The sequence below is a fragment of the Callorhinus ursinus genome, unplaced genomic scaffold, assembly GCF_003265705.2.
Source record: "Callorhinus ursinus isolate GAN/ISIS: 27379988/994484 unplaced genomic scaffold, GSC_fseal_2.0 scaffold11, whole genome shotgun sequence".
Lineage (NCBI taxonomy): Eukaryota > Metazoa > Chordata > Mammalia > Carnivora > Otariidae > Callorhinus > Callorhinus ursinus.
This window is the reverse complement of record NW_027397073.1, coordinates 26228858-26243468: the sequence shown is the minus strand read 5'-3', so window position 1 is coordinate 26243468 and position 14611 is coordinate 26228858. Positions and strand designations below refer to the sequence as shown.

The window sequence follows — 14611 nt, the reverse complement described above, 5'->3', positions numbered from 1 at the left end:
CTTGGAGGTGAACTGATTTAACAGATCAGTTAGAAAAGGTAGCTCCTCTTTCTAATTCTTACCCACAACAGAGATGAATATAATTGGTTCACTGTGATGATAAACACCAGGTAATAAAAATCCAAGGACTGGAAGAAATATCAAGAAAATCAATCCTTGGGGCCCCTGGGTGGCTTGGTTGGTTAAGCATCCCACTCTTGATTTTGGTTCAGGTCATGATCTCAGGGTTGTGAGATCGAGCCCTGCGTTGGACTCTCTGCTGGGTGTGGAGCCTGCTTAGGATTTTCTCTCTCCCTTTCCCTCTGCCCCTCCTCACCGCCCCCCCACCCAAAAAGAAAGAAAATCAATCCTGCCATCTTATGTCTTTATAGGACTTTACAGACAGGACTCATTCAGACCATGCCTGAAGAAAAGTCTTTTCCTCAAAAATCATTAATATCATTCAACAACAAACCTTGGAAATGAGTTTTAGAATACAAAAATCTTCATTCAAGGTCTAACTTAAAACCTTCCATTGCATCTAAACTTGCCCTAGAGTGAAGCAGCAGAGATGGGGGAGAGGGAGAAAAGGAAGAAGAGAGGTGGGAAAAAGTGGACAAGGGAAGGGAGGGAAAACCCGTTGTCTCTGGGGTAACAAGCAACCCTCAACGCAGCTGAACACTGCCATTACGTGCCCTTCCTGCCTCCCACCCTGTCCTCATACCAGAAACTCCTGGGATAAAGAATTCTGACGTCCCCACTTCTTCAAACACGCATTTGCCTAGGAAGGTCAACTAAAGGTTTGCCAAGAGGAAAAGATGTGACCGAAAAGATGGCTTCTCAAAGCAACATCAAGTTTAGTGATTGTCCCGTTTAGGTTCAGGTGAGTGAGGAAGGAAGTGGACAGGGAAATGAGGAACACTGGTCTGTATCCGCACCATCACAAGTGAGGCAAGCAAGGGATCCACAGTTTGTTTTGGAGGAAGTCCGGAGCCTTGAGTTCTACTTCCGGCTGGGCCACTCATTAGCAATGGGAATTCAGGCATGGAGCTTTACCTCTCTGGGCTCCAGCATCCCAGTCTATCAAATGACGAGGTTTGAACTGGACAACCTCCATGGTCCCCCTTCCAGCCTAATGCGCTGACTTCAAATTGAAATATAATCCTTGCCGCCTCCTTGCCACAAGGCAGTGTGCTTTCTAGCTCTTTTCCCCTCACAGCACACGTAGAAGGACACTGGGGGAAAATGGCAAGGTGCTCCTGGCCAGAGGTCATTGGCTAGAGCTTCTAATTGTCCAGGTCCAGCCCTACCACTCAGAGGGCCGAGGCAATCAATATCTGTAGCTATTTGTGGCACACTGACTGGGAAGTTCTTCCATAAAGCATATACTAGGAAAAAAAAATCAATAATGGTAGAATTCTACAGGTATACACTGTTCTCTGTACACGTAATATTCAAAAAACCTTAAATTTGTGTAGAGGTTTTCTTCACAAAGACATATACAGCACTTAATTGACTTGCATTTAGTGGTCTTTTGATTGTACACATATCTCACCACATTATGAACAATGTAAGAAGTAATCAAAATTTCAATTCTTTTTTTTTTTTTTAAAGATTTTTATTTATTTGAAAGAGAGAGAATGAGAGGTAGCACAAGAGGGAAGAGGGTCAGAGGGAGAAGCAGACTCCCTGCCGAGCAGGGAGCCCAATGCGGGACTCGATCCCGGGACTCCAGGATCATGACCCGAGCTGAAGGCAGTCGTTTAACCAACTGAGCCACCCAGGTGCCCAAAATTTCAATTCTTTACAGGAGTATCACTAACCATCTACTGGCAAGCCTGTTTATAGGTACCCACTTACAACCATCTGATATCTGCAGTAACAGTCTGCCTGTGTTTCAAAGCAGTAACTCGAAGCTGGCTCTTGCCCGCATGACAGGTAAGCTCCGGGCATTTCCTGGGTTTTTCTACTTACATCTCCTATCATGACGGCCTCCTCAGGTTCACAGCCAGTGCCCCGCAATGCTTCCAAAAAGAACGTTTTCTCTGGTTTTCCCACAACTGTGGCTTTGGTGTCTGTGGCATACTCCAGAGCTGTCACGAATGGTCCAGGCCCCAGGGCGAGGCCATCTTTCCTCTTGTAATACCTGGCTTTGTGGATTGCTATCAGAGGTGCCCCATCCAGGAGTAAGCTAGGGAGACAGAGAAAATGGAAATTGGCTAAAAGCAAGGCTTTTATAACTGGAAAAGAATGTCAGACTCACAAAGTAGTTTTATTCACACCCATGGAAACAAACAGTTTCTTATTAACTTTTAATGACTTGCTGTCTTCTAATGAATTCGCGAAGAACTGCTGGGAATTACACTCAGATACGCGAAAGAAAGGTGATAGATTATTAAATTTGGGATTGCTTCAACCTTTTACCTTTAGTGGTTTCAGACACTTTACCCAAATCACCAGGGAAAGAGAATGAACAGAAGTAAAGCTAAATAAGACACTCGAGGGAAGAAGCTTAACTTAATGAGACAAGTTGTTTCAACCTTCCCTAATGGTAAGCAGGAGGCTCTGGAGCCTTTCACCACACGACGCAACTGTTATGCGCTGCCATATTCGGCTAACTCCAGAAATACCTGGATTCCTCTTTTTCTGCTCCAAAATGGAAGTTTCTTCCTAATTCAGCAATTTAGAAGAGCACTCTACGAACGCTTTCTCTTGTACCTTTACCTCTTTATTCCATCTCTAACTGCTTCAGGCCATCTTCCCTGAAGAGCACGCCAACGAGGTTTAAGGGTCAGCCCAGGTTGTCAAGTCCCTTCTTTTGTCCAGATGTAGGACACATGCCCTCAGACCAACCAGAAGGGCAACCAGAGTTTGAGAACCAAACTCTACACAAAGCTAAGGATCCTCATGAGTGACTCAGGCAAAACACACGAACACAAATCCAAACAACCATACCAACTTCCTCATACTCACCTCCCAAGCCCCATCCCCAAACACCTGCCCTCCGTCCCAACAGCGCAGCCTGCGGTCACTTGGCAGAAAGAGCCGTGCGTGTGTTCTCATCTAATGGCATGTGGGACAGGACAGATTTCTTAAGCTGCTTTTAACCGATGTAATAAATGATCTCACTAGCTTAATTTACTTTAAGTCGTCTCCTTAGTTAAAATATTTAGTATGTCCATCGAGGAGGAATTCATCACATCTTACCCTTCACAATTATGAGTAATTAAGCGCTCGACTATGAAACTGCTAAATTATTCTTGTCAGTGGGCACAGAAATGCCTTCCTGTGGGAGATGCAGAATTCAGACATTTATGATTAAATATTTTATTAAGTAAAAACCATACTGGACTATTACAGGGCCTTATTGTTACTTATTACGAATTGCTCACAGCACAGGATAGATCCTTCAAATGTACTCATTCATATTCATACAAATTTACTTCTTAAAGCAGATCTTGAAATCCAACTGTTAGGAAGCCTGATAAAGCCACTATGTTGGCCTTAAGGAACCACTGCTGATAGCAGTGAAATAATAATGGGTGATTTATCTACCCCACCCCCGTCACCCTGCCCCCAATCCCATTTATTTGCTACTCTACCACGGAACTGGAATTCTTTATGCAACAGACCTCAAAATTGCTTTCCACTTATATAGCTAAACTAAAAACTCATTTGATTTAACTTTGTTAATATTTTATTATATATTAACTGGGGATAAAACTTATCAGCTTGATTGATGTGTGTACTTTAACTCCCAGGCAGTACTTCAGTGCCTTCCCTGGAAGGGCTGAAACTGTGGGTTCCTCCACATTTCTCTAAATGGGAACTGGTTCTACCCTAGGCTGGAGAGGACAGGCATCTCTCAGGGAAGTGCTTCCTGCTCCTACCCTCCTTCTCTGCATAACATGGGCTTTACTGTATCTTTGAGGAGCCAAAAGGCATATTCAGGATGGACTGAAAGGTAAACGTGTTCTAGGACACAGATGAAAAGATTTTTTATAGTTAAACGTTTAAAAAAAGTCAAAAACAGACACCCCAATACCTGGAGTGTTTTTACACTTCCTAGACAGGGCAACAAAGGGTTGCTGCTTTTGTTACAAGGAATCCATCAGCAGGAAGTCTGACAATTTTCTGTCTATACCTAACTATAAAACCACTGAGGTTCAAGAAATAAGAGGGAAAAAAAGGCACAAAGAAGGTCTGATTCAAGTATCTTTGGCTGTAAATCCCATGTAGGCAAAGTAAAAAACCTGTACCAAGTCCTAGCCAAGCAGGGCCACAATATGGAAATCCTAGGCAGAGCAGTGAGAGGAAAGCTGAGGGGATAACTTACATTCACGGCTACAAAACCCTGCTGCAAGGCATATCAGGTCGAACAATGCCCTGTCGTTGGATGAAGAGATCGTCCAGAGATGTTGGCCACAATCAATCGCACCACCAAGGAGAGCTATAACCCAGAGAACATCTGAAAACCAATCTAGTCTTCTTCCAAATGCACTATACTGTCTTTCTAAATAACTTTTCTAGGAAAACAAACTTTTCATCATTTCCAAGGAAGATGGAGCATATGGAAATGAAATCACATGGCAGCTTAAATAATTGTCAGACATCTCCCATATGTCCAACGTCAAACGAGAGAGTCCCTTTTCTCTGCCCCCCGCAAAGAATCACCCCCACCCATCTTTCCCATCTTGATATATTCACTCAGGTCCTCAAACCAGACACCTAGTAGCCATCCTTGCCTTCTCCCTTTCGCCCATCACCCCCTCACCCCTACTCATTAACATACCCAGTAAAATTTCCAATTCCAAAACAAAAATAGTATCTCAAAACTGTCTTCCTCCTCTCCTGAACTTCTGCAATTGTCTCCTAACTAGCCTTCCTGCTTTCTACTCTTGCTCCATTCTTCCAAGCCATTGTACAGGCAATAGTGGGAGTTTGAAAAGTACAGATGGGGTCACATCCCTCCCCCACTCAGAAGCCCTCAACAACTTCTCACTGCCAATAGTATAAAACCCAAAGTTCTCACTGCAGCCTACATCTCCAGTCTTAAGCCACCTTCCCTATCGATGGTCGTGTGCCAGAGTCTCTTCCAACTTCTTAAAAACCACGTCGTTCTCTTGTGCTCCAGCCCACAACTCTTGACACAGCTCCCCATACTTTTCACATAGCTATCTTGTGCTCATTCATCAGGTCTCAGCTTCAATGTCAGCACAACAAAGAAGCATTTCCAACCTCCACATGTAAAGCAGACTTCCTCCTCACCTCTGATCTCTTCTCTCATCACCCTTTTTCCTTTGTATCACTTCCCATAGTTGGTCATCCTTACTCAGCTGTGATTGGTCTGTCTTCCTCACTAGAACATAATTTCCACTATGCCCATCAGTTTTACTCATCACTGTATCTCTTACTTCCAAAACACAAACAAAAAAACCCATGGCACTTCTCACTAAATGTTTACTGAACAAATTAATGGATGAAGCTCCATCTGTCTCAGTGTCCTGATATATGACACGAGGAGTGTTGCTTACCTTCCTGGGGAATAGAGGGGATATATGCAAACCTTTTCACAGTATCTGTCTGAGGATAATGGCAATTCTTCTTCTTCATAAATATAGGAAGTGTGGGATCTATGCTACTTAAAATAGGTAACAGCAAATCACTTCATATTTGTGGGCCTCGGTTTCTTAATAAATGGAAGAGGCTAAACAGATCAGGGCTTTTCAATCTCTGCACAGCTGACATTTTGGATTGGAAAATGCATTGTTGTGGTGCCTGTCCTATATGCAGGAAGATGTTTAGCAGCACCCCTGGTCTCTCCCCACTCACTGGAAGACAGTAGCACCCTCTTCCCCAGTTGTGACAACCAAAAATGTCTCTAGACATTGCCAAATGTCCCCTGGGAAGCAAAAGTGTCCCTCGTTGAGAACCATTAAACTAGATGTTTGCCACAGCCCTGACACTCAATACATTTAAAACTAATACCAATCAACCTGAAAAACACAAACTATCAAAAGCTCAAATTAAAACAATAGTAAATCATGAAGTATATCAAAGGAAAATCTCATTAACAATGAACTGAAACCTTCAAAATATCTCCAATGTCGTACTGACACAGTTAAATGTCTCATCAATAGCCGGCTATCTATTATCATCACCTTTTAGTACTGCAGTTGGGATCCCAGATAGTATAATAAAGAAAAAGAAATGAAAATATAAAGATTGGCAGGGGAGAAGTAAAACTGTCATTATTTGTAGGTGACACAACTGTCTATGTAGAAAATCTAATCCAAAAGACTCTACAAATAAATTATTAGAATTAGCAAGTAAATATAAGATCAGTAAATATGACGGTAACACACAAAAACTCAGTTATACTCCTATGTATTAGCAACACCACTTAAAAATGAAATTTAATGAAATACCATTTAGAATAGCATCAAACAACATGAAATACAAAGATGAATGTAACAAAAAGTCTAAGACCCATACTTTAAAAACTGCAAAACACTGCTTCAAGAGTGTAAAGATCAAATCTAAATAGTGGAGATATATTCCATTTTCGTAGACTGGAAGAGACATCGTTGTTCAGATGTAAATTCTACTCCAATTCACAGATATACCAATCACACTCCCAGTGGGCTTTTCTTGTGAAAATTGACAAGTTGATTCCAAAATTTATCTGGAAACTCAAAAGATGTAGAATGGCCAAGACAATCTTAAAAAAAAGTTAAAGCTGAAGAATGCACACTACTGGATAATAAGACTTATAAAGGTAGAGCATGTGAGACAGTATGGAACAGCATAAACACAGATAAGGAATCTAGAAACAGAGCCTTGCATCTATAGTCACTTGATTTTTGTCAAAAGCAGCAATTCTAGAATAGAAAGAATGGGTCTTTGCAATAAATGTTGCTGAAAAACTGGGTATCTATATGAAAAAAAGAACTTTTATCTCACCATAATTCACAAAAATTAATTCAAAATAGACCTTAGACCTACTTATCAAAGGTAGAATAATAAAGCTGGTAGGAAAAAAAAAACAGGAAAATATCTTCATGACTGTGGGGTAGGCAAAGATTTCTTAAGCAGAACAGAAGAAAATACTGACAAATTGGACTCCATCAAAATTAAGAACTTCATGTTTTCATACCATTAGTATTCTCTATATTCTATAGAGTATTCTCCTACTACTAACAGAGGCGAACCACAGACAGGGATAACAAAGCTGCAATACATATATCCAACCAACGACTTGTATATATAACAAATAAAGAGCTCCTACAGATCAATAAGAAAAATACAACCCAATCAGAAAAGGCAAAAGATTTGAATGGGGACATCACAAAAGTTATCCAATGGCCAATAAGTATATAAAAACAACATTACTCATATGGGAAATACAAACTGAAACTCAGTAAGATACACTATACACACCAAATAGAACAGCTACAATTACACGGACTGGCAAGAAACTGGTCAGAATGGGGAGCAAGTGGAACTCTCACTGATACAGCCAGTGGGAAAGTACGACTTGGTACAATCACTTTGGAAAAACTGTTTGGCAATATTTATTAAATCTAAACAAGTACTTACCCTATTTACCCAGTAATTTCATTCCTCGGTACAGACCCGAGAGAAATGAGTGCATATGCTACCCAAAGACATGTAGAGGAATATTCGTAGCAGCTTTATTCATAACAGCCCAAACTGGAAACAATCTAAATGCCCATTAACAGTAGAATAAATAAATTGTGGAATGGACTACTGCACAACAGTGACAACAACAATAAAAAAAGAAGAAACAAAACAGAAACTAAGTATTGCTACATGCAGCCTGAGTAATCTCAAAATCAGACAAATATGCTACAATTTTATGATTTCATTCACATGAAGATCAAGAACTGGCAATACTGACAGCAATGAGAGTAGTGACTGTAAGGAAGGGGTTGTGTGGCCTGGGCTAGGGGGCCTTCTGGAGTGCTACAGATATTCTGGCTTTTGATCAGAGTGGGGGTTACACAGGCATATCTGTGTGTAAAATTTTACTGAGTCATAGACTAACAATTTGTATACCTTACTGTGCATGTTATACATCAAATCAAAAAAATCAGTAATAAAATATTTATGTGATTTAGTGACCAGAAGCTTTTATTTGGAATAGCAAGAGCTGCCTTGACCATAAAAGAATCTCCCCAACTGATTAAAAAATAAGAGTCGTTAGTGACTGATAATCAACTCAATTCTGTATTCTGATTTTCAGACTGTCATAATAACTTGTCCTCCTGCCTGTACTAATGGCATGCTTTATATAACATAAGTTCTTAAGTCTTAAACAATTTCTTACTTCCAAAGTGTTTTATTTTATAGTCTGGACTTTAATTTAAAAAACTGCACAGTAGTCAGCCCTTTCAAAACAGGAAAAGCCCACAGAAATATTATTTCTACTTTAAGCCCTGCTGCCACATTGTTCTGGAATTCCTCATGCCCAGGGCTCTAAACACCTAGAAAATATTCAGGAGTTCCTGTCCAAATGCATTAATAACTGAGCCCATTACTGTTGATTTTTTCTTCCCTTTCTAAGGAATGGAATATACTGGCATAATCAAAACATTTTATTTTTTCTTAAGGAGATAGGGAAAAGAAAGCAATTCAACACTGAACAGAGATCATTTATGGTGATAAGGATCTCCTCCCCCAAACCAAAAAAACCCCTAATTTTTGCACACCTCTATGACTTTGGGAGCATTCCTGCACCTGGCAACAATTACAGAAAAGAAGTCATTAACAAAGTTTCAAAACATTATTATTAAGTAGCCTTCATCTCTGCATTTAACTGTGAAAGTTGTGGTGTCATTTACCTTCAGTTACAATGACATTTTAAGAAACTCTTCTAGAAGCTGTAGGACAGCTGCTCTTAATTTAGGCGGAAAAAAAGCAACAAAAAAACACCTTAATTTTTCCTAGGTTAAGCAATTCTCTACAGTTTCCCCCCCAAATTCCTTTGACCCAGCAACTATATACTTCTGAAAACAATCTTAAGGCATAAACATAAATACAGTTTAAAGAAACATGTTTTCATTTTTCAAAAACTCACTTCAAAATCCTGGAAATAACCAATAGGAAGCAGATGGCTACACAATGTATTGCACTTTTTAAAGTGGAATATGCTGTTGGAATCAAACATGTTTTGGAAGACTAAGAATATAGAAAAACATGCACAACAAATTGTGGGGTTTTTAAAAAGCCAAGTGACCACATAGTATATATACATTCTCATTTTTATCTAGTATTTACATGCATGGAAACCAACAAGCTATGTGCTAGCATGTTAACTGGGGCTCTCTCATAGCAGGATTACAGGTAATTTTGTTTATTCTTTTCCTTTTTGAGCATTTAAACTTTTCCACAATGAAGACATATTACTTTTGCGCTGATTTTTTTTTTTTAGTCTTGTGACTAAGTTCAAGTTAGGTTATTAAGTGATCTGTTTGCCCAGCAGCCTTTCTCCTAATAGAGATCAGCAAACTTAATTATAATTGGTCCATTACTAAAATGCTCAAGCTTTGTGTTTCTAACTCAGGTCAGCAGATGAAAACAGACCTTGCTACAAGCAAGTACTACAGCTGTGAAAATGAATCAGCTGGAGCTTTGGATATTCGTGGTGATGAATCAAACAATACCACCAGGGGATAAAGCAAACTGATAAAAGTATAAAACACACAAAATAATATTACATATTGTTTAAAGTTACCTACCATATGTGTGATAAGTATAAAGAAATATACGACAATGATAAACACAGAATCATAACCATGATTACTTTGGGATGTTGGGCGATAAAATAGGGGAAGGATATGCAGGGAATATCAAATGTGCTGATAATTTGTATTTCTTAAGCTGGTTGATATTACTCTTTGTATCTTTTAGTTTTAGATAAAAGGTGAAAGCTACCCATGACTCTTAGGATTTGAATGTCTTCTAGAATCCAAACCCAAATCATGTCTGTTCCCTATAGCTGGTTCTTATCCTTCCCCAAAATCAATTCTTTAAATTCAGGTTTCTCAATTTCATTCAGACATTTAAGACACATTTGTAGACAGACTGTACTATGCATTTGTGTGTGTGCATGTAGGGGGGGCGCTACCCATTCAAAACACAGTAAATAAGGGGCAGTGTAATGTGGAAAGTTGATGTATCTGCCTGAGGGCAATATGCCCCCGAAGCTGTTATTCAAGGCAGCTATGCAACGGGGTTTAAAATCCAATGCTTATTCTCATTATCAACCTGAATAGTAATTTAACTAATCGGTGGTTCATTTGAGATGTCTATATTTGACACACACAATCCAAACAGCTGTAGTCATTGGTTGGAAGGCATAGTCTCTGTGGAGACATTAATATGCAAAGAAGGGCAAGACCTAAAATCCTTCTGTTAATTCTCCACCCAGCTGTTAAGTGCATTTGTGAAATTAGAGTTGACCTATGAGTGCACTGTAATGCTTTAAAATGTAGTGTTTAAAAAAATCAATATGGTTAGGGAAGTGTACTAATTAGACAGCATCCGAGCAATTACAAAGTCAGTATTATGTCAACATACATTTTTATTACCCTGAGTCTAGTGTTCATCTAAGACAGAGACCTCCCAATTTCCTATTAAATATGTCCTTCCCAAATTACCAGCTAAAATCAATCAATACCCTCTCCTTGAATTCTGTGGTTAGAGAAATGGATAAAAGGTAGTGGGTTAAGTTCAGAAGTAAGAAATCATAACAAGTTCTCCATTTCACATAAAAACTGATTTTGGCATAGTGGTAAACCTTACTTAAGGAGCAGTTAGACAATCCATCCCCCAACCCCCAACCCAAGAAGCTAAAGTAGGATAACTGAATTTTAATACCATATACCCCAAAGTATATCTTCAAGCAATATGGCACAGCAATAGCTCCTCAGGAAATAAATACAGTAAATAGATACTGAACAACTATAAAAAGTGAGTTCGTTCCTTTTAAACAAAGGCTTGACTATCACAGTGACTAATAAGAGAGTCACAAATAAAAGTGCATTACGTAGCCATAGTTTCCATTAACCAAGGATCTAAAATAAATGTTCATACAAAGAAAAAAGGAGGCTGTGCCCAAAGTGCTATTTTTGGCTACAAAGATTTTCAAGATCAACAGCAAATAATGTGCCTGGATGTGTGAACCCTGTAGTGAGTTTTAAAGTTTCCCACAAACAGTCTGATTTTTGGACATCTACATCAGGAAATGAATTCTACATCAAGTACACATTAGAATGATTCTTGTATATCTTCGTACTGGTAAGAAAATTATGTTTTTACGGCATTCTTTGTAACTAAGTACCAAAAATTTACCAAGCTGTTAAAAAAATTTTTTTAAACAAGTTCAATATGCAATATTGATGCAATATTTAGAACTACTTAACTTGTCATAAATTGAAAGGCAAATTATACTGGCTTAATGGTTTGACAAGAAGTAAAAGATGAAAAATGAAAAATCTATGAAAAATGAAAAATCCAAGGGAAAAAAATCTCACTCTAGAGCATATTTGCGGGTAAATTCTGATCCAATTTATCTGAAGTGTGAGAACCAGGATGCCGTCTTCCCTTTGAAGCAGCCAGTGAAAAGTTCATGTAACTAAAATGGACACACAAGTGAAGATTTAGAAATTTTCCATTGTATTTCCCCAAATTTCTACCAGCAGCCATTAGAACATCTCCAGTTAGATACCCCAAAGGCCAAACAGCCCCAACCTAAACTTATCACCTCCTGAACCCCAAACAGGGAGTGCTGTCACATGTGCCTATGTTAGAAATCTGGACATCTGCCTTGACTCACTGGTCTTCCTTACTCCCTAAACCGAACCATCCATCAAGTCATGTCAACACTACCTGAATCTGCTTCTTCATCCCTACTGCTACCATCCCAGTTCAGACTACCATTATCACTTATCAAGTAATTTCTTTGAAAGTGTGGTCAAATGTGTCAACTTTTCTCAATACCCTAGATTATCACTGGAGGAAGAAATCACATGTATTGTTTTTGGAGCGTTAACCAGGATGATACACCTTCCTTCAGAGAATAGCATAGTCAGTGGAGAATCACAGGAATGGTAATAAAAGATAAAACTGAAACTATGCTCCACAGGATTAATGAGGTTAAAACAAGCAGAAAGTTTAAAGCTTGCTTTTCAGAGAACTGTTGCTCATCAGCTGTTACATCTTTTCAGACTCCAACATATCCACTAGCTGTCTCTACAAGAGCCTGGACTCAAGGTCATCTGATATGGTTCCAGCCTATGAACAAGCAAAGCCCCGCGTTCCTTCCATGAGATAACGAGCCCAAGATCCCATTCAGTTTATACCAGCTCTCAGAGCATGCCCATAGCCCCTGTGTCCCAAGATAAACTTCTGACATCAGGGGCTGAATTTTGCCTCATTCTGGTATTAAATCTCCACCCCAAAGTGAACATGGGATGTTACATCTATGCTTGCTGAATGATCACACTCCAACTTTTCTCATGAATAGTCATATAGTTTCCCTACCCTTTTCATCAACATGTATGTAATCTCAACCCCTCTGATTATAAAACACTTGTTTTCTCTCCCTTTGAGAAGGCAGATTTGAAGCTTGTCCTCCAGTCTCTTCCTTTGGCTGCCTCTCGAATAAACTCTTGCCTTGCTGCAAACCTGATATCTCAGTGATTGGCTTTTCTGCCCACCAAGCAGATGGACTTGGGTTCCATTACAAAACTGCTAACTTCGGAGTTGCAATTTTATTATGAATTTCTGCCCCAGGATATTGATTCTACAAACAAGAAAAACCCCAATGATCATCACATTTTAACATATTGATTATTTTTTAAGAACTAAGCAAGATAGTAATAAATATGATTTAATGTTGATCTTGAAGCGATCTTGAAGACATCTATCCTCATGCACAATTTGGGTGGCCAGAAAGTAAAATATATCTATAACCTTACATGACAGAGACTCAGGAAGGGAAGAGAGAAGCATATGATCAGAAGAAAAATAGCTAAAGACTTACCGGAATGCTTGATTCAGAATTTGATAATGAAAATGTTCTGGTGCCAATCCTATGACCACAGCATTAGGATCACTTGTTTGTATTCCTGGGAATGGAAAAAATATGTAATTGTTGAAAAATGCAATTAACAGTAATAATACATTTTATAATAAAATAGCTTTCTTTAGTCAATCAAACACAAATTTTTGCTGTAGCCATAATCTGAAATTTAAGAGATTATTCTGTCCAATGTACTTTGGAGGTATAAGCGATACTTAAAGAAAATAGTTTTTTTTTATATATTTTTATTTTTCTAGTATTTCTGCATATTCCTTTTGCATGGTGTTACAACTACTTAGTAACTAGAAGATCTCAATGGAAACTTGCAACTTGATGTTCTCAAACAAGTGACCATTTCTAACTTTTAAAAGCTTTACTGATTACCATCAACAAGAACACAGGTGAGTCCTCTATGAGCTATCAGATCAATAGCAACTGATGAGGGACTAAAAGTCTAAGAGGCAAGGGAAATTAGACTTTCTAATTGACACAGCTGAGGTTAACACATTCATGATAAATAAGGAATGCACTGTAAATTCTATAGTTTTCTACTTAATACCTAATCCACTTTCAGTTCCACAAATATTATTCTGTCATTAAAGCATATTTTAAGGCTTTGGTATCTGAAAAAAGAACTTCAGATATGACAACCAAACAAGTATATTCACCATCACAGTTATTAAAGGTCCAATTAAAGGTTCTGTGGATTTTCTATATACCAATTCCTATTTGCCTGTCCCACTGCCTGCCTTGAAGCATCCTCATCATAGATTCCATCAAAATGTGAGGGGAAGAAATAGAGCAGATACCCAGATTTCCAATTTCCTCCTTACTAGTAGCCACAAGTACTGAGTAGTTCAGAAATGGTAGTGTGCCACCATTGAGCATTGGTTGTCACTGCTTCTACGCCTTTGCAGTGGAAGATCTAGATAATATGTATTTTTTAAAAGAGAACAAGGGAGTTGATAATGATCTTTCTAATTCAAAATTAGTAATACACGGCTTATTTGATTTTTATATTCATATCTCTTTGCATTTACACATAAAATCGTGGGTACTACCAATACTAGCGTAATTACTACTTTGCTTTATCCTATATCTACAATTTAAAAATAATAACTAATTACTACATTACTAATAACACTAAGACTACTGAATGTAGTTTAAGATTTCTTTGCAGTTTTTTTAAATTAACATATAATGTATTATTGGTTTCAGCAGTACAGGTCTGTGATTCATCAGTCTTATATAATACCCAGTGCTCATTATGTCACATGCCCTGCTTAACATCTATCACCCAGTTACCCCATCACCCCACCCACCTCCCCTCCAGCAACCCTCAGTTTGTTTCCTATGATTAAGAGTCTCCTATGGTTTGTCTCCCTCTCTGGTTTCGTCTTGTTTTGTTTTTTCCTCTCTTCCCCTATGATCCTGTTTGGTTTCTTAAATTCCACATATCAGTGAGATCATATGATAATTGTCTTTCTCTGACTTATTACGCTTAGCGTAATATCCTCTAGTTCC

The 14611-nt window shown here is 38.6% G+C and overlaps 2 protein-coding genes across 2 annotated transcripts in view; one reads left to right on the top strand and one right to left on the bottom strand.

Moving 5' to 3' along the window:
• Positions 1 to 9702, top strand: part of KATNAL2 (katanin catalytic subunit A1 like 2) — an 88384-nt gene extending 78682 nt beyond the window's left edge. Inside the window, exon 17 of the mRNA XM_025886882.2 lies at positions 9566 to 9702. Within this exon, the coding sequence (XP_025742667.2) occupies positions 9566 to 9678 (113 nt within the window). The 3' untranslated portion in view covers positions 9679 to 9702. The remainder of the gene's footprint in view (positions 1 to 9565) is intronic.
• HDHD2 (haloacid dehalogenase like hydrolase domain containing 2) overlaps positions 1 to 14611 on the bottom strand; it is a 28327-nt gene that overhangs the window by 5752 nt on the left and 7964 nt on the right. The window contains exons 3-4 of the mRNA XM_073898247.1: positions 13049 to 13133; positions 1954 to 2170 (exon numbers count right to left, since the gene is read on the bottom strand). Of these exons, the coding sequence (XP_073754348.1) occupies positions 1954 to 2170; positions 13049 to 13133 (302 nt within the window). The remainder of the gene's footprint in view (positions 1 to 1953; positions 2171 to 13048; positions 13134 to 14611) is intronic.